Here is a 25,587-nt window from a genome sequence, read left to right as displayed (position 1 = left end):
TGTCATGACATTGGTTACCATTCATGCAATTATTTCATTTGTTGATTCTTTTGGCTTCTTCCTCTGCTGTGTTCCTACTGATGGAATAAAGGTGGATTTTTTGTTTCATGGCCCTGCCAAACTGTGCATGCCTGTCTTCACTGATCTTAGAAGCGAAGTAAGGTCAGTCCAGGTACATGCTTAGATGGAAAACACTTTGTTGGAGTACTAGGTATAAAAATTGATGTGTAAAATAACCTGCCACAATTCAGTTTTTCTAGATATCGTAGTTCCAACTTTTCAAAGTGTGTTCACACACCACCTGCTCTCACCTACACATGGGGATTCGTGGAAGTCACTCACTTTTTACTATGAATTGTCCTTTATTTTCAGTTTTATGTGTCAGATTTGAAGTTGAATTCAATCCCATATGATAGGAGTTCCTAGACTATTTCGTACATTACCATGTAAAATTTTAATTACAGGCTCTGGAAGACATATATATTGATCAGCGGAAAACCATTAAAATCTTCCTGGAGTATGGAGACATGATATTTGCTTACATCTTCATTCTGGAGATGCTTCTCAAGTGGGTGGCCTACGGCTTTAAAGCCTACTTCTCTAACAACTGGTACAAGCTGGACTTCATGGTCGTTATCGTACGTATTTTAGTCTTGTTTTGTTTTTCCATTTCTTTTTATGTATTCTTTAATTATTTTTTTTACAGTCCAGACTTTATCCCCCTCCCAGCCCACCCTTTGACTATTCCACATCCCACACCTCCTCCCCTGCCATTCCCCCCACCATCTCCAAGAGGATGTCCTCACCCACCAAACCTCCCCACCAGACCTCCCCACTGCCTGGGGCCTCCAGTCTCTTGAGGGTTAGGTGCATGCTCTCTGACTGAGTCCAGACTTGGCAGTCCTCTGCTGTATGTGTGTTGGGGGCCTCTGCAGTTGGTGTATGCTGCCTGGTTGGTAGCTAGTGTCTCAGAGTTCCCAGGAGTAAGGTTAGTTGACACGGCTGGTCTTTCTATAGGGTTGCCTTCCTTCGCAGCTTCTTCACTACTCTCCTCTCTTCATGCTCACCCTTTGACCCTATTCCCTTGACCTTGTCTACCTACAGCTTCCACACTAACATCTCATTTACTAGCTGTCCACATCTGTAATGTCTAATGTCTACTTATACCCTGTCACCGCGCAACTTGACATATCCAATATTACAATTCTAGACTATTACAATAATTCACACATGGAATTATTTGTAACGTAGGAGTTTATTGAACAATATCATGAAAAATCACTAAAAATCTTTAAATTCCAGTGATTTGACATTTAAATAATGTAGCCACAATTTGAATATCTATTGTCATCTGAACCATCCTCACAGTATCAGGGTTTCTCTTGTGGATCATTGGGTAGACTTTATGCTAACATTCCTGCTCTCGCTAAGGTGTAGCTTCTTGTATTTTCTGCACAGAAAACAAGTAGGAAAAAGTCAAAAGAAGTCCCACTTCTCTTAGTGGAACTGTATAACAGTTTATCCTCCTGAGATTAAAAGCCAACTCGTAATAATTAAAAGTCTCTCTTGATGGAGTGCTGGTGGTACAAGCCTTTAGTCCCAGATCCCAGGATGAGGAAGCAGGTGGATCTCTGTGATTTTTGAGTTCAACCTGATGTGACAAGATCGCCTGCTGCCCTACTTCCCATCCATCCCCATTCTCTACCCCTGCCATCTCAGTAGATGATCTGCCATCACTAGCTTTTGATATACTTCAGATTAGTCCATATGAATTTCATCTTATTGCCTTGCTATTCATTCTTCCATCTGGGATTTTGCAAGTGTTTATGCTGTAGCTGAAAGGAAACCTTTGAAGTTCCATCCTCCCGTGCTTCCTAATAAAGTCTACAACTGCCCCAGTATTTTCTTCACTTCCATAATGCCTATGAATATTATGTAATCTATGCACTTGTCGGTTTATAATTTGTCTTTCCACACTTAAAAATAAGCTTTATTAGTGCAGACATTTTCTGAATATTATTCTTTATCCCTCCTTTATCTACTATGTCCTCTAGACATACCATATAGCTGATAATGTTTACCCAATGAATAGCTGATTTTCTATGCTATGAGCAACGATGGAGGCTTTTCTGCACATAATTAATGACTTGTAATAGGTGACTTCTGTATTGTTACTCAATTTTTATCATTTGTCTTCTATTCCACAAGAGACCCCCAAAGGACACTGCAGCTCTACTCAGTGCTCTCTGTATCTTCAGCCCTGCGTGCTTTTGTGGTACCTCAATGCCATTTTTATAGCATAGAATTAAGAACAAAAAGTGTTTCTCTGTGCTGACTTGAAAATCAAGGAAGCAGAGAGATACAACATAAATTTCATCAGAACAGTATCAGCATTATTCAATTCTAAGTAGAATACGTTTTATGAATATAAAACTTTACTTTAAAAGTCACTCAAGCACATAGCCATATGTTTTATAATCTATACTTGTGTTTAATTCAATTAATACCTTTCTTCATACATAGCTTCTGGATTTTCTATTACATGTTGTCTTAACCGTAGTTAAACTCTGGTGAATATGTAAGTATGGTCTATGTGTGTTTCAATGAATATATTTTCACTGATGTATTATAAATGATCTTACTACAAATTAAAAACAATACACACAGTCTTGATCATATAAAATATCATATTTGTAAACACTTATATACAAATACTATTTATTTATGGAAATGCTTATTGTTTTACCTTTTACAAAATAATTTTAACAAAAATTATTTTCTTACAGTTTGTATTTTTAAGGCATTATGAAATATATATTTATATGTTTAAAAGGTTGAGTGATAGCTTTAGATAGTGTATTTTTATTGTAAGCACAGAGGGAGGTTATGATCATATTCACTTTTTCTAACACATGTGCAGGTGTTGTGTCTTAGCTTAATAGGCAAAACTCGAGAAGACCTGAACCCTCTGGCTTCCATAAAGTTCCTTCGAGCACTTAGAGTTCTGTCTCAGTTTGAAAGAATGAAGGTAAGACAGATTTAAAACTCAGTTGTGAGTTTTCCTGGGGGACCACTAGATTTCCATGAGTTGAAAAACTTTATTGTTGCCGTAAATGGCTAATTTTTAAACAAGTAAATAGCTAATTTTTAAACAGATAAATAGCATATATCCCAGTACAAACCAATAGAGAAGCTTTACTAGTCACACTTTTATTGATTTTTGGAACCTATTATTCAGAAGTCATGAAAACTAACAAAAGAAGTAAAGACAAGTAAAAAAGGAGAGATTAAGTACAGTTTCAGAAACAATATATTCCTAACCCTCATATATATGTATATATTTCTATCATTTGTTTATTAAAATTATATTCAATTTCATATGTGATATATAATATGAAGGTGTATATTATATATGTGTATATAGGTGATGATCAGGAAAACAAGTTTATTAACTATTTTAGTAGTTCAATTAATTGTAAATTAATTTTATAAACACATTTTGATTCTATTCACTCACAAAATCCCTTTAATGTCTCCCAGATGAACCCTCACCTCCCTATATCTCACACTAATGTCATCTCTCCTTCCCCTCTTTTATTTAATAGCTCATTGGTTCTAGTTTGCACTTACCATATGCCTCTGGGTGTGAGAAATCTACTAGAATACAGGTGACTCCCATGGAGCCATAGCCTCAAAGAAAACTGACTCTCACTCCACAGAAGTCAACCACAGCTCTTCAGTTAGGAATAGGGTCTCAGGGACTCCTTTCTTCTCCATGCTACAGTGTTGACTTGCTTAATCTGGGTAGGTAATCATGGCTGCTGTCAATTCATGAGTGTAGGGGATCTGTCATGTCTAAAATACACTGTTTCACTCTGGTCATTTCTAACCTGTGTCTCTGACAACTTTTCTGCCCCTTATTTAGCCATGGATGAAGAATAGAGGAAGAATAATTTAAATGTTCCACTTGTGGCTGAGCACTTATCCACACTCTTCACACTGACATTTTTTCTGCATTAACTATTATCCAGTGCACAAAGGAACATATGATAATGTCTAAGAATTTCACTAATCTACAGGAAGGAAACACAAATTTATGAAAGAGCTTGGTAACATGACCATTTAGCAAAATAAAAGCAGTAAATGTATACCTGGGATCTGTTGACTCCCAAGTCATGAATTCTTATTTTTTACCAGTTATGCAGTACCTAGCAAGCATCTATGCTATGTCCTCCTGAGTAGGACACCTTATATCCAACCAGAAATCAGACAGTTATTCCCATGACATTCGGAGCTGTTTTCCCTTAGCAGACCTTGTCTCATCATGACTACTGTCATTACAGTTCATGGCATTCGCAGCCGAGGAAGACATTTGAAAACTCTCCCAACGCCCATCAGTCTACCTAGCACACTTTGGTATTATGAAATACCAAATTATTAGGAGTCAGTTTCCTAGTCAGTAACAACTCGGTTTTTCCAGATCCTATGACCAATGTGTATAGTATCTTCAGCAATAAAGTCTTCTCACCACATTCTGTTGAAAGATTAAAAGCAATGACAGTTCTCTGTATTGTACTGGAGACCTCAGGGCCATCTCTGACCAACAATTGAGGGGGTTATTCCACACTTGCCTTAGACTTTTTATTTAGCACTCAATGGCTTTGGAATAACCATCAGCCCCTATGTAGGGTGTCTTCAATTACACTTTTATATAACTATGTAAACATATAAATATATTCGTACACACCTATAACATAGGCATATATGTGTATATCGTATATATGAAGCATGCAAAGAAGTAGACTTCCATAGGCTCTAGAAGCATCCTTCATGTTAACTGTTCCTCCCCCAGTTCCTATCTGTATCCCTCCTTAGATCTTGTTCCTTATTATTCCTCTACAGTCTTTCATATCACTTGTTCTCTTCTCCCCTTAAGATCTTCATCCTCCTTTGCCACCAATGGTTCCTTTTTTATTCATATTAAAGACAGCATCACAATGGTTGAATGCTAAGATCACATAGTAGTGATATGTAACATGCAATGTTGGTATTTCTGTGTCTGGGTTACCTCATTCAGTATAGTGCTTTCCAGCACAATCCATTTACATAGACATTCCATAGTCTCATTTTTCTTCATAATTGATTGAGTAGGCCATATTTTAATTATCCAATCATCACTTGATGAACATCTATACTTTTCCCACGTCCAGACTAAATTGGGGTAGGATGTATATTGTTTACTAAATTAGAGAGAGCTTTGCTTTTTATAAGAAAATTCACTTAAAATCACACATCACACACGGCTAATTTTTTTTATCTTTATTAACTTGAGTATTTCTTATTTACATTTTGATTGTTATTCGCCTTCCCGGTTTCCGCCCAACATGCCCCTAACCCCTCCTCCTCCCCTTCTATATGGGCTTCCACTCCCCATCCTCCCCTCCGTACCACCCTCCCCCCAAAAAGGAGCCAAAACCATCCAATGGAAAAAAGATAGCATTTTCAGCAAATGGTGCTGGTTCGACTGGAGTTCAGCATGTAGAAGAATGAAGATCAATTCATGCTTATCACCCTGTACAAGGCTTAAGTCCAAGTGGAACAAGGACCTCCACATCAAACCAGATACAGTCAAACTAATAGAAGAAAAAGTAGGGAAGCATCTCGAACACACAGGCACTGGCAAAAATTTCCTGAACAAAACACCAATGGCTTGTGCTCTAAGATCAAGAATTGACAAATGGGATCTCATAAAACTGCAAAGCTTCTGTAAGGCAAAGGACACTGTGGTTAGGACAAAACGGCAACCAACAGATTGGGAAAAGATCTTTACCAATCCTACAACAGATAGAGGGCTTATATCCAAAATATACAAAGAACTCAAGAAAAGTTAGACCGCAGGGAGACAAATAACCCTATTAAAAATGGGGTTCAGAGCTAAACAAAGAATTCACAGCTGAGGAATACCGAATGGCTGAGAAACACCTAAAGAAGTGTTCAACATCTTTAATCATAAGGGAAATGCAAATCAAAACAACCCTGAGATTTCACCTCACACCAGTGAGAATGGCTAAGATCAAAAACTCAGGTGACCACAAATGCTGGCGAGGATGCGGAGAAAGAGGAACACTCCTCCATTGTTGGTGGGGTTGCAGACTGGTACAACCATTCTGGAAATCAGTCTGGAGGTTCCTCAGAAAATTGGACATTGAACACGGTTAATTCTTACTTGTGCATTCTCCCCATGTGGATGCTAAAGGTTTCTCTGAACAATATGAAGATAACCAATGGGTTCAACTATATAAAATGCCAAAATATCTACAATGTCAACAAATGTCCTGTGGCTTCATTTTAGAGTTATAGTAAAGTGATTATAATTACACCATAAGTCAAAGCATTTATCCAAGGACATAAATCCCTGGCTATAAGCAAAGAAGTGTGGAAAAGATATAAGTATAGTAATGGTTAAAAGATAAAATGAAAAAAAATGTTTAGATTGATGATATAAAATAGAATTGATGGTGTTTCGGGGTGGAAAGGAAAATATAAATTCCTAGAAAAAGTAAAAGAGACTGCTATGGTTTGAAGGGTATAGAAAGCAGTTCAATTTTGGTTCAAACATTTCAGTGCAGTAGTAAGAAGTTCTAATTAAAATTTTGGAGGGAAAGAGATGAGAAACGGAAGACAGTGAATGCAGACTGTGGCTGGTGCTTACATACTTTAGGGTATGGATTCATTACTCCAACCTCTCACCCCACCTGGCTCATTAGTAGCATAGTTCAGTGAGGAGAGCAGAGGCTGAGTTAGAGCTATCGTGCTTCCTGAGCCAAACTATTGCTTTGACTTCATTAAAACATCTGTCTCTGCTTCATATTTCCTGTGCCTGTATTGTCTCCTTTGCAAGTCCATCCTTCCAAAGTCACTTCTCATTCTGTTGTCTATCATGTTTGTGTATTTATACATAATCTAACTCATGCACTGAGCTTAAATTATCTTAGCCATTCTAAAATAGTATAGAATTAACTGAAATAAAGACTTAGGGTAGCATTTGAACTAACCAGTTCTGTTGACTGTTAATAATGTGCCAAGTTTTTGAAGGAATTTCGACTTACAGTATAATTTTTATTAAAAGTCAATGACTGTTGAATCAATTCCAATACTTGCATATTAAGTATTCAGACTTTAGATAGACGTGTTATATGACTCAGTATGTTACTATGTCAATTAGTATTTTTATTCTGATCAGAAATTGAAATGGTTTTCTTTTCTTACCTAAAGTGCTAATTTTCTTATACTCCAGGTGGTTCTGAGAGCTTTGATAAAAACAACCTTACCCGCTGTGAGCGTGTTTCTGGTCTGCCTAATGATCTGGCTGCTTTTCAGTGTTATGGGAGTGTTCTTATTCGCTGGCAAGTTCTATGAATGCATTGACCCAACAAGGGGAGAAAGATTCTCTGTATTTGAAGTTATGAATAAGAGTCAGTGTGAAAACCTGGTATTTAATGAATCAATGCCATGGGAGAATGCAAAACTGAACTTTGATAATGTTGGAAATGGTTTTCTTTCTTTGTTCCAAGTGGTGAGTATACTTTTTCACCTGTTTCACATCAAATTCATGTTCAAGTTAAGGACCAAGCTTGCATCTAGAACAGATTGTGGGTAATGAACAAATTTTATTATAATATAGATTGCAATTATTAACTAACAGATAACAATTATGAGATGCATGCTATTCTAGGCTTCTTTGAAGATCCAGTAAGGTAGAGTCCCTGCTCTTGTGGGAGAATCAAGTGAGTTGACAGTGCAGACAATGGAGAGGAAATGCCTGGCCTTAACAATTTCCACCGGGGTTGGGAATTTAGCTCAGTGGTAGAGCGCTTGCCTAGCAAGTGCAAGGCCCTGGGTTCGGTCCCCAGCTCCGAAAAAAAGAACCAAAAAAAAAAAAAAACAATTTCCACCATTGCTCCTTGGTTACAGGGTCAAAGCCCTTCAGTCTGGCTTTGACGGCTATTGTCTTTCCACCACTAAAAATGCTGAGCGATGGCCACTCAGTGATATGATATCCAGCAGATATGCAGGGTTCACCATTCAAATCACATGACGAAGACCACAAGCTCAATTTTGATGCTTACTAACATGTAGCTAGAGCTTTAATATCAGTTTCCTTTGTCTCTCTTGTTCTATTGAAACCATACTAAATATTTTATCAATTATAAATGAATTAGGTAAAAATAGCAATATGACACTAAATGTGATGAATCTCCTAGTGACACTGTATATTGAATTATGGCGAACCCCATCATCCAGCATTTAGAATACTAAACATAAATGAATTAAGGTTTGTTTTTTGTTCATAATAAAAATATTCTATAAGATTCATGTATATTTTATTTTCAACAGGCAACATTTAATGGGTGGATCAGTATTATGAATTCAGCAATTGACTCTGTTGGTGTGAGTATCTGGCATTCCCAATGTCATTGTCAGGGTGACAATTTAAGCAAGGAGCACAATAGTAATTTATATAGACAGTATTTTTTTCACATAAGGTATTGCATTGGCACTGAATTTCCTTCCAATAGTGTGTGTAAAAATTGAGGCCTTGTTATCCCTCTTGAAGGATTATCATCTTTTTAAACCATAATTAACAAAACAAACAGATAAAGTCCCAAATGAATGCAGCCATGAGAGCCTTACACTATGAAGCCAGGGAAATATTTCCTTCATTTATCAGGACCTGGTTGTCCTGTCCTCATTTATGGTATAAGTCTCATGTTTAAAAAGTTAGTATCCATATTTTACTAATTTTTTCACATTTAATTTTAGGTGTACATGCAGCCTAGTTTTGAGCACAGCCTCCACATGTACACTTACTTTATCATCTTTGTTGTGTTTGGATTATTTCTTCCCTTGTGTATGCTGATTGGTGTTATTATCAGGAATTTCAACAAGCAGAAAATTAAGATAAGTATAAATATTCTTTCTACTTGCTTAACAATTAGACTTAACAAAAATATTTCTAGGATTGTCCTCTTGGTTTGATGTCAGGTATACATGGCACAAATGTAATAGAACAATAATTAGTGTTCTTGTACATTATAAATATTATGAAAATGCCCAGCCTTATTGTATCTCCAATAGACAAAGGACACTCAGGCAAGAGGTACAGTTTAAAAGTTCCTGCACTTATATATGTTTGCTGGTAAATGATAGTGTAATGAAAACCAAATAACAAAATTCTACTATGTTCTTACACATATGTATGTGTTCAGAAAAAAGTTTTATTTATTAAATAATGTCTCGCTATTCTTTGAATTAGGCACGTGATAAATCCAGGGCATTATTAAGTTATAATTACAGTAGGTTTTTGCAGTTAGGCAGAGGAACATAAATGATATATACTTCCAGAATTATTTTTTTAAAAGTGTTTTGATTGCATTTGTAAAATTAGGCCATATTTTAAATTTATAAAAATGCAAAACTATTCGATTCTAATTTTAATTACTTCTGCTTTAGACACAAACCATATCGATTAAATTTAATTTGTCACAGTGGGCTTCTCATGTCTTCCGCTGTGTCGCCTTGTCTCGCTAACTGAAAAGGAAAACCTGAAATAAAGATGGTTGATTATCATATATTCTGTGTATTTTATATGGATTTTATATAGAAATACCTAAACTTGATTGTGCAAAGAATGAAATCTAATTTTCTAAAGCATACATCCGAAAAGGGAAGATTTTGGGTGAACTGCAATTTTCATATCTTTTTATTTATTTATTTTTTTTTACCAGGGAGGATCAAATATCTTTATAACGGTAAAGCAGAAGAAACAGTACCGGGCACTGAAGAAGCTCTTGTATGCAGACTCTCAGAAACCAGCAGCCCGCCCTAGAGTAAGAAAATATTGTTTCAAATCTTAAAAAAAAATAATCATTTTATTCAGGCTGGGAACATAGCTTAGGGGCAGAATGCATACCTCACACATCCAAGGTTCTAGGTTCAATCCGAAGCACCTGAAATAAATATTTAAAAATATGTTAGTTGTCGTGGAACACGCCTTTCGTCCCAGAATGTGGGAAGTACATGCAGGAGTATCAGGAGGCAATGGCTGGTCTTCACTGTGTGTGTGTGTGTGTGTGTGTGTGTGTGTGTGTGTGTGTGCGCGCGCGCGCACTGTTTCTTGACAACAGTTATAAAGTACATTCTCTGTCAAAGGATCCGATTGATGGTTTTATATTATTTGCGAAGGGAAACCGTGGAATCCAGAAATTATGCAAGTACATAAGTAGCTTGTCAATTGTCCTTTGCTTCCCTTACAGAACAAGTTCCAAGGCTTCATTTGTGACGTAGTAACACATCGTGTCTTTAATGTCATCATCATACTTCTTATCTGTTTCCAAGCAACAACCATTATGATACAAAATGATGAGCAGAGTCCACAAATTGAAACCGCTGTCTTCTGGATGAACTCCCTTTTTACCATGCTGTTCACTCTGGAATGCATACTGAAGCTCACCGCCTTCCGCTGCCACTATTTCACCAGCTCATGGAATGTTCATGACTTTATGGTGGTCGTTTTCTCCATTACAGGTAAGGTTGGCTGCTGTCAAATTTTCCTTTATATTATTAATTTAGTCTATCACTGTATGTATCAAGATAATGACTTTGAAGAAGCAAAATCATAAGACCATTTTCATCCCCAAAAGAATGAATCATTATTTGCAATTGTGTGTGTGTGTGTGTGTGTGTGTACTATCACTATTTTTAGATGAAAACATTTTATCTGTTTAGAAACTTAAGCATGTGTCACAAACACAGGATATGTACTTGGTTATCTGTAACATTCTAAGCTGCCATGAGAAGAGCTCTGTGTATTGAAATGACATGGTTTTCAAAGCTCACTAAAAGTCCTTACTTTTAATTTTTTTAAATGTTCCCCACCATCCCATCATTACAATTTTAGTATTTAAATGACTTTGTTCCTAGTCTCATAGTTCTGGGGTTTAATGAATTTGTCTCTAGTTTCTCTTACCTGAGTAATTTTACATTGGTTGACAAACACATTTTGTTATGTTGTTAAATAAGTAGAACTGTGTATAGTAAGGTTAGGGACACTTTCTCTACACATATCGTTTAAGGACTATCAGGGAGTAAGTACATTTGCAGAGCAGAACATTCTCTTATGGGCTGAATCACAGAGTTCTATTACACAGGGTAAAAGAAAGAGCACCTTATCAGTAACTGGTGGTCAGAGAAAATGCCATTTAAGAAGGAAATTTAAACAGAGACCTACTGGGTAAGGGCTATCAGGCAAAATTATACCAGGAATAAAGAAGTTTCTTTAGTGTTTGCTTCTGCATAACCAGGATATGGTCTCCATGAGAGTAGGGGATAACATTTAAAATGTAAATTAAAAATATCCAATAAAAAAACAATCAATGATGTCAATGCTGCACTTAAGACTCGGGGATCATCGGAGAAAAGGGGTAGGTAGGATGGATGCAGGAACCAAAGAACCAAGGAGTTTGCTGTGAGAATCTATCTCCTAAGAATATCAGAAACTATGCCCATGAAGTCTCACCAATGTGTCTGTATAAACATTGGATGAGTAAGGATGAAGATATGCTACAAGGGAGAGCCCAGGATATCTCTACTAGACACAAAGAACTAGAAGAAACAAGGAATATTGTGAGTAGAAGGACTACTCCTTCCAGGGAAGAGCACACCAATTGGTTATCCTATGCCAAATGGTCAATCCTGAAAGTAACATTACAGAGAATGGGCAGGTTGTATTTACATATTAAGAAACAAATATGTATGCATGTGTTTATGTATATATACATTGTTTTATATATACATACATAGACATATATAAGTATATATGTGGAATATAAAAACAGGCCATAAATTGAAAAGAGAGAAAGGAAGGATATATAGAAAGGTTTAGATGAAGGGAAGGAAAGGAAATCTAGTGGGATTATATTGTAATCTTAGAAAGTAAAAAAAAAATTAAAAGGTTAGTGATATCAACCAGAAATTTCATAAAAGAAAACATAAACTACCTGCCTAATATGAGTTCAGAAATTTCACTCTTTCAGTAGAACAGTGAATTCATGTCACTGACTACTGAAAGAAAAGTATAAGCTGGAGAGAAAAGTGTATGGAGATTGGAGGGGCAACAGGAAAGAAACAAGGGAAGTATAAGCTACAGTGTCTGAAGTAGGAGTTACAGAGTGTACAGGAAGAGAAAAGCAGCCATAGTGAAAGCCATTCAACTTGAATTTCCAGTCTCCTGAGGCAATCATCTGGCCAAGGCACTGATGTTGCCAACTTAACTAAAATAATGAGTATTGTTAAATTGAGATGGTTAAAGGCTGAGGTGAGTCCTTGGATTGTTCATTAAGGGAGACGCTGTAAACAGGGAGACCATGAGCCACTTATTAAGTCTCCAGCTGTGTGTAAGTGATGAGAACTGTGTGAATCATAGAGCAAGGGAATGATAAAAAATTGAGTTGGACAGCATAATCCACAGAGGGCAGGAAATGTATCATAATTTTTAATAAAACTTATTGGACAAAATGTGCCTAGAAATGTAATTGGAAAGTGACAAGGTACTTATGCTGCTGTTTTGCCTTAGAAATGTAGAGAAGAAGAGAGTATGCATTCTTCATTTTAAAGTGTTACGTGGAAAATAATGTCATCAGCAGAGTAAGAGTTTAGATAAGGGGTTTAATTTCCTGGTAGGGAGCAGGAGTATATGCACAGGAAGTGAGGATGCCTCTTTATTAATGGAAGAGCTTGAAAGATTGGGGAGAGATGGGAATTTGTCTAGTGTAGAAGAGTCACTGATATACATTAGAGGGGGTGTAGGCATGACAGAATATAGAATATAAAATAGACATGACCCACCAAAAAGTTCATCTTAGAGAGTGCACATGTTAACAAAAGTATTAGGCCTGATACTTCCTCTCAGCAAATACACAAAAGCCTCATGACACTGTCCTCCATGACCTTTGCAACAAAAACTAAAACGAAGTTATAAGGAGATGTTCACATGTTATACTCATATTTAAAGTTCTTTAGACTCAAATACTACTTATAAAAGAAATAAATTACAATCTATGAACCCCTAAATTATATACATATATAGAGAGATAGTCTTGGTTATCAATAATGGAGCAATATCTCAGGAGTTAAGAGCACTGTCTGCCCTTCCAGAGGTCCTGAGTTCAATTCCCAGCAACCACATAGTGGCTCACATGGGACTTTATGCCCTCTTCTAGTGTGTCCGAAGACAGCTGCAGTGCACGCACATACATTAAATAAATAAATCTCTAAAAAAATAATGTCTCCCTGCTTTACATTCCCTTCATCTTTAAGAACTCTCATAAGTTAATGCATTAAAAAATCTTTGAGGGAAATTATATTCTATATTTACATGATGCATTAGTGAGATTGGTCAAATTCCTTAATCCAACAATGTTAAGAAAAGTGTGGACTATTGAACTACAGTATGGATCTGGTCACCTGTGATTTCAAAACTATCTTAAAATAGTAGCACAGAAGAATTCTATTTTAAACTTTGGCACAGAGCCTGATCATTGATAAAAATAATATTTAATTAACCTAATGTTCAATATGCTGTTCTATGAGATAGGTTAAGTGATGGAGTAATAGTAGATTCATGAACCATACAAAACTAGAGCAGTTGGGAAATTATCTTTTCTATATACAATTGCATTTGGATAATTTTGTTTCTTCCTTGTATCTTTTTCTCACACCAAGGACTGCTGCTGCCTTTGTCAATAGGACAATACTTTGTGCCTCCTTCACTGGTGCAGCTGCTTCTTCTCTCTCGCATCATCCATGTCCTGCGTCCTGGGAAAGGACCAAAGGTGTTCCATGATCTGATGCTTCCCTTGATGCTGTCACTCCCAGCACTGCTCAACATTGGTCTTCTCATCTTCCTGGTCATGTTCATCTACGCCATCTTTGGAATGTACAACTTCGCCTACGTGAAGAAAGAAGCCGGAATTAATGATGTGTCCAACTTTGAGACCTTTGGAAGCAGTATGCTTTGTCTCTTTCAAGTTACAACATTTTCTGGTTGGGACGGGATGCTGGATGCAATTTTCAACAGTCAGTGGTCTGACTGCGATCCTGATAAAATTAACCCAGGGACTCAGGTCAGGGGAGACTGTGGGAGCCCTTCTGTTGGGATTTTTTATTTTGTCAGTTACATCCTCATATCATGGTTGATCATTGTTAATATGTACGTTGTTTTGATCATGGAGTTCTTAAGTATTCCTTCTAAGAGAAAAAACAGGACCTTGAGCGAAGATGACTTTAGGAGATTCTTCAAGGTATGGAACAGGTTTGACCCTGACAGGACCCAGTACATAGACTCTACTAAGCTTTCTGATTTTGCAGCTGCTCTCGATCCTCCTCTTTTCATGGCAAAACCAAACAAGGGCCAGCTTGTAGCCATGGATCTCCCCATGGCTGCAGGAGACAGAATCCATTGCCTTGATATTTTGCTTGCCTTTACGAAAAGAGTGATGGGAAAGGATGAGCGGGTGGAGAAGATCCTTTCAGAGATAGAATCTGGGTTTATGTTAGCGAACCCTTTCAAAATTACGTATGAGCCGATTACAACGACTTTGAAACGCAAACAAGAGGCAGTCTCAGCCACTATCATCCAGCGGGCATACAAAAGTTACCGCTTAAGGCAAAGTGACAAAAAGATACAAGATATCCCGGAAATAGATGATGGCAGGGAGGATCCTAACTCTAAAGGTGTCCACTCTGGTCAAATCGAGGAAAAGGCATCTATTCAGACCCAGATCTAACGGTACTTCCCAATTCTTCTTTCTTTACATATTCCCACACACACTAAAAACGCTTAACTAAGCAGGAGATCGGAGACTAGAGATAATGGTCACATCTGTGTGCCCACACATCTCCATGACAAGCTCTGCTTTATGTCCAGTCTCATGATGCCTCAGGAAAGACAGAGCCTCAGTATTGCTGCAGGTAGCTAAAGTGGGTCACACTTGTCATTTGGCTATTTAAAATGTTTCTCTGTGGCTTGTCTAGTGTTGCCTATAGTGGAAGATGTGTAAGAGGAAAAGAGAGGAGAGGGAAATAAAGTTCAGCAGTTATACAGTTTTCCTCATATATTTTATATTTAATTTTACAGGCCGGGTCACCACCCCTGGGGCCTAGTTGCAAATATGAGGTATTTCCTTAAAGTGGATTGTGCTTCAAAAATTCGGGAAGCCTGCCTTCAATCATGAGCATGCCTAAATAAACACTACTGGGTGGGAAAGGAGAATGCAGGTCTTCAGAAAGTGCCTTTCAGTTCTACATTTCTTAAAATGTTTAACTGGCCCCTCCCCCTCTTTTTGCTTTCTTCCTGATGGCTTTTTGAATTTTTGTTTCATTTTTTGTTTGTTTGCTCGCTTTGTTTTGCTGTTGTTCTTTGGTGTTTCGTTGTCCCTCGTGACTATGCAGGTTCTACAAGAGCTCCAGGTCAGAAAGAACTGAGATTTATGGAGCAAGAAGCGTAGGAGTCACACTTAACAATGAGCACATTTTCTGTATTTCATTCACATTTATACCTTTTTATAAGTACACATTTACTAAAAGGATACAATAGAGTTAATGGACTGGAGCTTTACCTTGTTCTAAAAACTGGTTTATTTTTTACCATTTATCCATAGCAGGTGCATGCTGTCATATAAATTAGAAGAGTTGGGGGCAACCAGCATGTTTAGGGGTTTTCAGTGCCCTGATCCTTAATTTAAAAACTGGTCACTTGAAAGTTCTTCCCATTGTACGTTGTATTTCTTGCAACTTGAAGAAAATGACCCTTCAAACAATAGGGGTAGTGAGGAAGCAGATGAAAGTTAAGTTGGCATTTTATAACATCATTATATGCAAATTAGCTCACTTATGTTTCCCTTATTTCTTTTATATCTTCTCATACATACTCATGCAAATGTTTTATATTTGAGAATCTATAAAATAACAAACATTAGTTTTAACTACTGATATTATTTTTGTTAATATAAATAGTTGGTTTTGATTTCTTCACATAGTTGTTTACTTCCACTCATGTAGTTTGAGAATCTGATATTTTCTCCATTTGTATAAAGACTGATTACACCGTGCCTATGAAGCCCTCCAGAATTGAAAAGAAAAAAAAATATATATATATATATATATTCTACTGGCTTAAATAAGAAGCTTTAAATGGGTTTTATGATACTCAATGCCATTGTATTCTCGAGACTGTATTTTGTAATGAACGCATGGACTCGAGCCTTAACTCTTGTTATCTACTTTCGATCCTCAGAAACTCAATGAATTTACCAACTTGCCTTGGACAATCAAGTAAACGTAATTTCAGAGTCTGTGGGTTTTGTGGATTTTTTGTGTGTGTGGCTGGTAGTTCGGTTGGTTGGTTGGTTGGTTGGTTGGTTGGTTGGTTGGTTGGTTCGTTGGTTGGTTGGTTGGTTGGTTGGTTGGTTGGTTGGTTGGTTGGATGGATGGTTGGTTGGTTGGTTGATTGGTTGGTTGGTTGGTTGGTTGGTTGGTTGGTTGGTTGGTTGGTTGGTTGGATGGATGGTTGGTTGGATGGTTGGTTGGTTGGTTGGATGGTTGGTTGGTTGGTTGGTTGGTTGGTTGGTTCGTTTGTTCGTTGGTTGGTTCGTTGGTTGGTTTGTTGGTTGGTTATATTTATTAAAGTCATTCTCTTTCATTGTTTACTCTTTGTTATGTGATGGAGGCAAGAGAAGCATGGGAGGTTTAACTGATGACATGTTAGCTTCTGTGTTACCTCAACGCTTCAGTTTTCCAATTTCTGGGAATGCCTTACTGAGGAAAGTGCTACAGATAGTCAGACTCAGTCATAACTTGCTTCCATAAATCCCATTAAGACAAGACACAGAGTTTGAAAATCATTTTGCTGTTACCAATAAAGAATGTCGAGCAATAGCCATCCAAAAAGTAGAAAATTTCATTTCTGAATGATTGTCGCCCTAGGTCCTCCTTTTGACATCCCACAGAAAATAATAAATATAACCTGCTAAGCATACTTGGCTTTGATTTTTTTAAAAAAACTATTAGTTTATAAGCCATGTTGGCAAATCTGATTAGTGAATTTTTAAATAATGTTTACAGAGTTATTTCATTGTTCATCCTCATAATGCAAGAGTGAGGGTGCCTGTGGATCTCTGATGCTTACATATAAGAATATGATCAGCTATCAAATCCATGAAAGAGAGAGTTAGAATGTTAGTAAGAATCACGCTGACTTTGAAATTCTCTTGGGTATTAGCACAGTCACCAAAGTTAGTCTTCTGTTCCACTAATAAAGCATGTATATCAGTTTTATTCAGAGGCTAACCAATTCTAAGGGCTTTCTGGATCCATTTTTTTCCATTGGTTTTTCTCACTTCCTTTTCTCACTTTTGTTGATTTCTGCTCTTATTGTTAGGGTTTCTTCCTTTCTCTTGTTCCAGTCTCCATTTTTATTTTTGTATAATAGAAAATTATTTATTTTATTTGGGTATTTTCTTCGTGATTAATATGTCTTAAGAAAAAGAACTTCTATATTTATTTGTGTCCTAACATACTAATGTGTTGCATGTATTTCTTTAGTTAATTGACATATACATACACATTTAAAATAATCAAAATAAAATATTTTATAAATAGAATAGAGTGCCTCATTTACATATGTTTTAAAATATCCTATCATATGCAGATTTGCTCTTCTAGTGCGTGCTTCCTTTATACAAGTACAGTTTAATTTGGAATCTCTTAAATTTTTCTCTAATGCTTATGCTCTGATTCTTGAATTTATTCTAAGTTTATTTCCATGGTTAGAACTTTCATGTATGTGATTGATTTATAATTTAGATACATTATGGCCTAAGAACACATAGCATGTAATTTCAAGTCATTTTGTCGTGATCCATTTGTTGAGCAAATATTGACCTGGTTCAGAAGCTGCTCCACGGGCACTTGATAGCATGTGCATTGTCACGGTTGAGTGGAGTGTTCTGTGTGTGTTTACATCCTGTTTGCTCGCTATGCTGTGTGGATCATTTGGGTCTTTGTTGATCTTGTTGATATTTGAGAGGGAAATATTCTCACGCTTCTGTTCCTTTCAATGAGTTTTGCTTCATTTTGAAGGGCTGTTATTGACACATTTATATTAAGGGTTGCTATTTTTGCCCTGGGATAAGCCTTTCTTTTGATCATTGTATAATGCGCCTCATAACTGTTCCTTCTGAAATCGACCCCAGCAAAGAACATCATCTGAGCTGCTATTTTGAGAAGAATTGGGTCTTGTTTGGTGAATCTTTTCCTTACTTTTGACTATTTTTATTAGCAATTTCATATGCCATTCAATTGGAAGGATTTTCTTGGATTGGTGTATTCAACCATTTACATTTACCTAGAGATTTCTTAGCACTGAAGACTGACATTGGCTCTCTAGGTTTTTTTCTCTCCCTTTCTGTTGTTGTGGTTGTTGTTTTTTAATTTTTGCATCTACTTTTTTTGAAAAAAATTATATTTTGTTATAATTTTATTGAAAATATATATTCCAAACACAGTTTACTCTCCCAGAACTTCTTCCATATCTTTCTCACTTCCCCACTAACTGAACTCGATATTTATCAAGTATTTCTCAGCCCTTTGTTTTATGTTATGAGAACTCTCTGTTTAGCTCTGCATCTCATTTTAATATGGTTATTTGTTTTCTTGATGTTCACTATTCTTTAGTTTTGTATTTATTCTAGAAATTCATCCTCTATCAGATGTGTAATTTCTTATTCCTTTGCATTGCAAAGAATTAAGCTCCCCCTCCTATATTCAGCACGAAGAACATTTTATTTCGTCTGATGAAGTAAAGATCATATTCAGCTTCTGCCTTTTCATATTTTCCTTTCAGTCTTGAAATGTACTCAAATCTTACATGTTTTGGGGGAAATCCTGTATTTTTTAAAACTTGGATATTGTTTTCCTTTTTTATTGTCTCACACTTAAGTTTAGAAAAAAAGAAAAACTCTTCTCTGCTTACATGGGAGGAACGTGGCAGAGGATGGAAAGAGTAAAATGTAAGTCCAAACATATGAATTCATCATTATATCATGCAACCACAACACAAAGAGACTTCTGCAAAAGCCACATGAAAATCTACAACTGTAGAAGCTTTCTCAAACATATTCATATTCATCTATATAAGGAGTTTAAATAGAATTACTGTGTAAACAAGGATGGGTAACTATTTCAAGATATTACATACTAGCAAATAAAACCCTTAGTTCTAGTAATGGGTCATCATTTTTTGGAGTTGTTGGCCAGGGGAGATCCATATGTTTCCAAACATAGCCCATTATTGTCACTGTTCTTGGTTACTCTCTATAATTTGACAAAAACACTGGAAATATTTGAGTACTTCATTTCTACTGGGTAGTTTTCATGGTGCTAGAAGAAAAAAACCCGATTAAACTACAGTTATGCCTCCCCTGGAAAGCTATAACTACCACTGCAATAGTGATGATAGACATCTTACAGGAGGAAACAAACACTTTCTCATTGGAATTACGGACCACTCCAAGAAATGGAATTGAAAGCCGGCACTGTTATTGGAGCTGTGGATGTGTTTCTGGAGAGGTTAGAGGCTATCTAGGGGGAAATTTTACTGCTATTATTCTGCTAAGTGGAAATATGAAAAGATTCCTAATGACTTATCATTATATTCATGGATGAATGTATCTCTCAACCCTTATTAAAGAAGCTTCTTTTTGTAGCAATTGACCACTCAACAACTCAGAACTGGCCAGTGTACAGAGGATACCAAACTTCTGAGCACTCCTCCCTAAATAGGTCATCTATATTGAACCCTTTCTCACAAGGCTCAGTAATTATGGAGGTAAATGGAGCATAAAACTGATAAGGGCTAGAGACAGAGTAAGTCTGCAAACAAACAGTGTTTTTCAGATACACAGGCTAGTTGCACATGTGAACACACTGTGGTTGCTACAGAATGAACTAGTCTTGTGCAAAATAAACTCAGACAAAATCCAAGCAGGGAAGGAGGGAAGAGACCTCAAAGTCGTACCTAACAGAGGATGCATTGGCGTTTGACAGCTGCTGAGAGAGGGAAAGTCAGTTTTCTTCAGTAACCACATGCACTGGGCAGATTCCATTCTCAAGAGTATTTTGACAACCCAAACCACTGGAAAGGTTTAAGAACGAACAAACAAGAATTTGGGTGGTTATGAAAGTGGAGGTGGGTCCAAGAGAAGGTAAAAATGGGATGAATAAGGTTAAAATACATTGCGTGGAATTCACAAAGAATTAATAAAATGTTATAAAAATTATGAATTCATATCATGGAATACCACAAAATTATTTCTTTTGAAATTTTAAGTTTTTAATTGACACAATAAATATAGATATTAGTTTTGTGCAATGTAATGTTTTTATGTATACCTACAATGTGAAATAAGGCTAGTGAATAAATATCTCATTTTTATTTCTATTATAAGAGCATTTTAAAATCTTCTAGCAATTTAATAGCATTTAAACTATATTATCCTTGATTATAATCTGCATTTTCTTCAGTATATTTCTGTTTTTTATCCGTGCTATCTAACAGAAATTCTGTACACTTTGAGTAGCATCCTCACTGTCCCTTATGCACACCCCTATCCCAGCCTCCTGTAATTCTACTTCCTAGAATAATTCCATCACAATTCTACTTCCTAGTTCTATTCATTTACATTTTTAGATATCATATGTTAGAGAAGCCACTCTGTATTTTTCTTCCTGTTCATGGCTTATTTTGCTTAGTATAATGTTATCTAGATTAATCCACATTGGTAAACCTTTAGAATAGTAGATGAATAACAGCCCACCACAAGTATTACAGTAATACACTTACTACATTTTCTAAATTCATGTCTGATAGAGATACTTAGAAACTTTCATATCTGGGCTTTCATGAATGGTGGTACAATGACTGCAAAATTTTACTTGGAATATTTTTGATGCCTTTGGATACATATGTACTTGGCAATGAGATTAGAGTGTCAAACAGTAATTCTAATGTTCAGTGTTTTCAAGAATCTTGAGATATTGTTTCCCATGATGATTATATTTGTCTTCCTCCTGTCAGCCCCCAAGATTCCCTGTTCTCCACATCTTCCTCAACACTAACTTTCATCTTTATGTGAAAAGAACTTCTATCAGTTGTGGGGTGATGCTCATTATTTTTTGAGTTTCTGGTCTTTTGATGAAATACTGATTTTTCATAAATGTATTAATTGTGTTTATTATTGTGTTGTTTGAGGTTCTTTGCACATTTTCAGTGGAATAGTTAGTTTCAGTTCTACAAAGTTGCTTACATATTATATGTAAATGTTCCTTACATATTATAAAGTATATGTTTCAAATCTTTTCTCTCGATCCAATAGCTTGGCCTTTCTCTCTAGTAACAGAATCTTTTGCTATGTAGAAAGTTTTTAGTTTGATGCAATCCAATTTGTTTTTATCATTGTTGCTTATGCATAGTCAAGGGCTCTGTTCAGGCCAACATCTTGTAGCACTGACATATGTTTTATTCTAATTTTACAGTTTTGTGTCATATGTTTGACTCTTTAATCCATTTTGGATGGAGTTGTACAGATAATGTTAGATTAATTTTGGGTTTATTTATTTACATTTCAAATGTTATCACCCTTCTCTGTTTCCCCTCGACAAACCCCTATCCCCTCCCCTGGTCCTCTTACTTCTATGAAGATGTTCCCTCACCCACCAACCCAATCCTGCCTCGGAGCTCTGGCATTCCTCTACAATGGGGCATTGAGCCTCCACAGGGACAAGGGGCTCTCCTCCCACTTATGCCAGACAGTGCCATCCTCAACTACATATGCAGCTGGAGCCATGGGTCCCCCCATGTGTACTCTTTGGTTAGTCGTTTAACACCTGGGAACTGTGGGGTGTCTGGTTGGTTGATATTGTTGCTCTTCCTGCAAGGCTGCAAAAACCCCACCTCCTTCAATCTTTTCCCTAACTCCCCCATTGGGGTCTCTGCACTCAGTTAGATGATTGGGTGTGTGCATATGCATTTGTATTAGTCAGGCTCTGGCACAGCCTCTCAGGGGACAACTATACCAGACTTCTATCAGCAAGCACTTCTTGGCATCAGCAATAGTATCTGGGTTTGGCATCTACAGATGGGATAGATCCCTAAGTAGGATAGTCTTTGGATGGTCTTTTCTTAAGTCTCTGTTCCATTCTTTATTCCTGCATTTCCTTTTGACAGGAGCAATCCTGGGTTAATATTTTTAAGATGGGTAAGTGGCCTATCTCAACAGGGGGCCGTGACTATCCACTGGATATGGTATTTACAGGTTCTCTCTCCACTTTGTTACATATTTCAGCTAATGTCATCCCTGTTGGGTTCTGAGGCTACCCTCAGCTCCCCATCCGCCATCACTACACACCTCCGTTCAATGTTCAATTTCCTGACCGTCTGTACTTCTCCTCCATCAGGATCCTGCCCCCCTCCCCCCTCCCCTTTTCCTCCTCTTTCCCTTACAAATCTCTTCCCTCCTCTACCTCCCATGACTATTTTCTTCCCCCTTTTGAGTAGGACTGAGGGATCCATACTTTAGTCTTCTTTCTTCTTCTTGAATTTCATATGGTCTGTGAGTTGTATCATGGGTATTCTGAGCTTTTTTTGGCTTACATCCACTTATCAGTGAGCACATATCATGTGTGTTCTTTTGTGACTGGATTACCTCACTAGATTACTGTTATTGCCCGTGTTTTAGAATCAGTTTTAAGATCTCTCTCCATGACTATATAATAGGATATATATGTTTTATTCTAGTTTTAATGTGTGTGACTTATGTTTGACCCTTTAAATTCATTTTTAATTAAGTTTTACAAAAAAACATTAATTAGATAAGGATTCACTTTTGTTCTTGTGTTTGTGAATATGTGGTTTTCCCAATCTGGTTTACTATAAAGACTGCCCTGTATAGCCCCTGTGTGTTCTTGGCAACTATGGCAAAATCAATTGACCATAAGTATATGGGTTTATTTTGGGTCCCTGTAATGTGTCTTTTGTCAATTAGTCAATTTTATGCCATTTTTAAAGTACTTTGATCATTAACAGCTATGTCTGAGCTCAGTCTATGAACTGCAAACATTCCAGGATATCTGTAGTTGTAACAAATAACATTTATATAATGTCAACATGAAAGTGGTTACACAGTTTGCTGACAGCTTTCTATTATACGTTTAGATCTAGTAGGCTGCTTCCAGCTTCTGGATTTTAATTCATGATAACCATGAAAATTATTTTCAATGTTGTTTATTGTTTCATAGAAATTTGGGGTTTTTTTCCGCAAAGTTCAATAGATATTTTGATTGGGATTTTAGTAGTGATAATATTGAATTTGTAGTTAACTTTGGATAATGTAGATATTGTAATTGTCTCTTAAATGGCAATGTAATTTTTAAATGATTACTAAATTATAATTCTTTAAATCCATAAACACTATATTTTCATTTATTATGCCATATATTCTATAATAAAATATTTCAGCAATATTTGATAATTTGTGACATATGGCTATCTTAGCACTTTGACTAAATTCACACTTAAATATTTTGTGTTATTATAAATGGAATTGAACTCTTTTAACTTTTTCAGACAAGTTGTCAGTATTGTAAAGAAATGCCAGTTGTTTAGGGATTTTTGTTCATAAATATTTAGAATACTATTATTTACAATAGAGAAATATAAAGAGATGACTTAAATGTCATCAGCTGATAGATGGATAAGTATAATGTATTATCTTCATACAATGAGAATTATTCAACTACAAAAGTGTCTGAAGTAGCAACATATAGTGCACCACTAAGACAGGAGCCTAAATAAAAGAAGCCTTACACAAACAGCACATATTGTATTATTTCATTTATGGAACTGTCTGGATCAGAGTATCTGGAGTCTGAAAATGGTGAGGTAGTAGCTAGGAACTAGACAGAGAAGAGAAAGGAGAATGATTAGGTGTGTCCATGGGTTGCCTTCAAAGTGATGAAAATATCCAGAACTAAACACTGATGACCATTCAACAATGCTGTAAATAGGCTAACATTTTCTTAACAAAGCATTCTAACATCAAGCAATATGAAATGTGATTTGTTTCAGGTAACACATATGGACAGTGAGTATAGTACAATTAAAATAATATTTTTCTAGTTTACCCTGCTTTAATAAACAAATGTTCTACAGTAACTGAAATGAGTCACTAAAATCACACAGTTAAATGAAGAACCCTTTTAATATTTCCTGTAGCCTTGCATTGTTTCACAATGGCTTTCCATATCATTGAACAAAAAAATAATAATTTCCTTAATTCCTCTGGCTTGAGGTAGGAATTTTTATGGTATTTTGATTTTATTTAAATGGTAAATGTTAACAAATGTCCTTGGATCCCTCAACAGACTATGAAATCAGCAATAAGTATTAGAATATGTATTGTGATGATATATTCAGATGTCGTGTTTTCACAGAATGTAAAAATTTTCACAAATTTGATTATGTCTTTCTCAAACAGAAACATCGCTGTTTCTTTTATCATTTGAATGTCAATTTTTCCTGTCCTATCTACCTGTCTCAGTGATATGATAAATAACAGTATGAAAAATGATACTCCTTTTTTGTGGTTGTTCCTGGTCATTTAATAAAATGCTTTCAAGATTTTATCATTAAATGTGTGTTAACTGCAAGTTTGTCATGTATAGTATTCATTCACAGCATTTCCATATATTCAATATTTATAGAGGATTTATCATAAAAGTATATTGAATTTCGTCAAATGAATTTTCTGTAACTATTGAGTTAAGGTGATCCTACTTTTTTAAACTTTTGTTCCTTTGATGTGGTATGCCATATAGATATAGTTACATATGTTGATTAAACTTTGATTTTCTATGATAAATTCCTCTTAATTGGGGTAGATGACCATTCTAAGGTTGCTGATATTTCAATGATGAATTTTACATTCATGTTAATTGCAGAAATTAATGTATACTTTTCTTTTCTTGTACTATGTCTGAATTTTATATATCAGAAAATTTTGGCATAAAAAAATAAGTGTGGTAATATTCTTCACATGTACATTTTTTGAAAGTGTTTACAATAGATTGTTATTACTTCTTCATTATAGAATACCATCACAGAGTCATTTCACCTAAACTTTATATATAAAAATATATGCAAAATAGAATCAATAGAACTCATAGTGACAAACCTGTTATTATTTTTTTCATTAGGAATCACAATTTTTTATTTTTAATTATTTGTTTTATTAGCTTTAAATTATTTTCCTCTTATTGAAAAATGGATGTTTTCACATAATAAAACTTGATTATGGTTTCCTTCTCTCCACCTTCTCTCATTACCTCCCGACTTCCCCAACCATCTGACTCATCCTCCTCCTTTCTGTCTCACTTTAGAAAACAAATAGTCATCTAAAGGACTATAGGACACAA

The 25,587-nt window shown here is 36.0% G+C and overlaps 1 protein-coding gene across 2 annotated transcripts in view; it reads left to right on the top strand.

Moving 5' to 3' along the window:
• Scn7a (sodium voltage-gated channel alpha subunit 7) overlaps positions 1-16,412 on the top strand; it is a 102,284-nt gene extending 85,872 nt beyond the window's left edge. Inside the window, exons 18-25 of one of the 2 annotated variants that reach the window (XR_015683392.1) lie at positions 465-638; positions 2,921-3,028; positions 7,298-7,576; positions 8,398-8,451; positions 8,824-8,965; positions 9,789-9,890; positions 10,317-10,587; positions 13,783-16,412. Coding sequence is in view for 1 of the 2 variants with exons in the window: in NM_001388508.1 (NP_001375437.1) it covers positions 465-638; positions 2,921-3,028; positions 7,298-7,576; positions 8,398-8,451; positions 8,824-8,961; positions 9,786-9,890; positions 10,317-10,587; positions 13,783-14,846 (2,193 nt within the window). In the remaining variant the exon portion in view is untranslated. 2 annotated transcript variants of the gene reach the window in all.
• The last annotated feature ends 9,175 nt before the right edge of the window (positions 16,413-25,587 follow it).

The sequence above is a fragment of the Rattus norvegicus genome, chromosome 3 (genome assembly GCF_021556685.1).
Source record: "Rattus norvegicus strain SHRSP/BbbUtx chromosome 3, alternate assembly SHRSP_T2T, whole genome shotgun sequence".
NCBI classification, from domain to species: Eukaryota; Metazoa; Chordata; class Mammalia; order Rodentia; family Muridae; genus Rattus; species Rattus norvegicus.
This window is presented reverse-complemented; position numbering and strand designations above follow the sequence as displayed.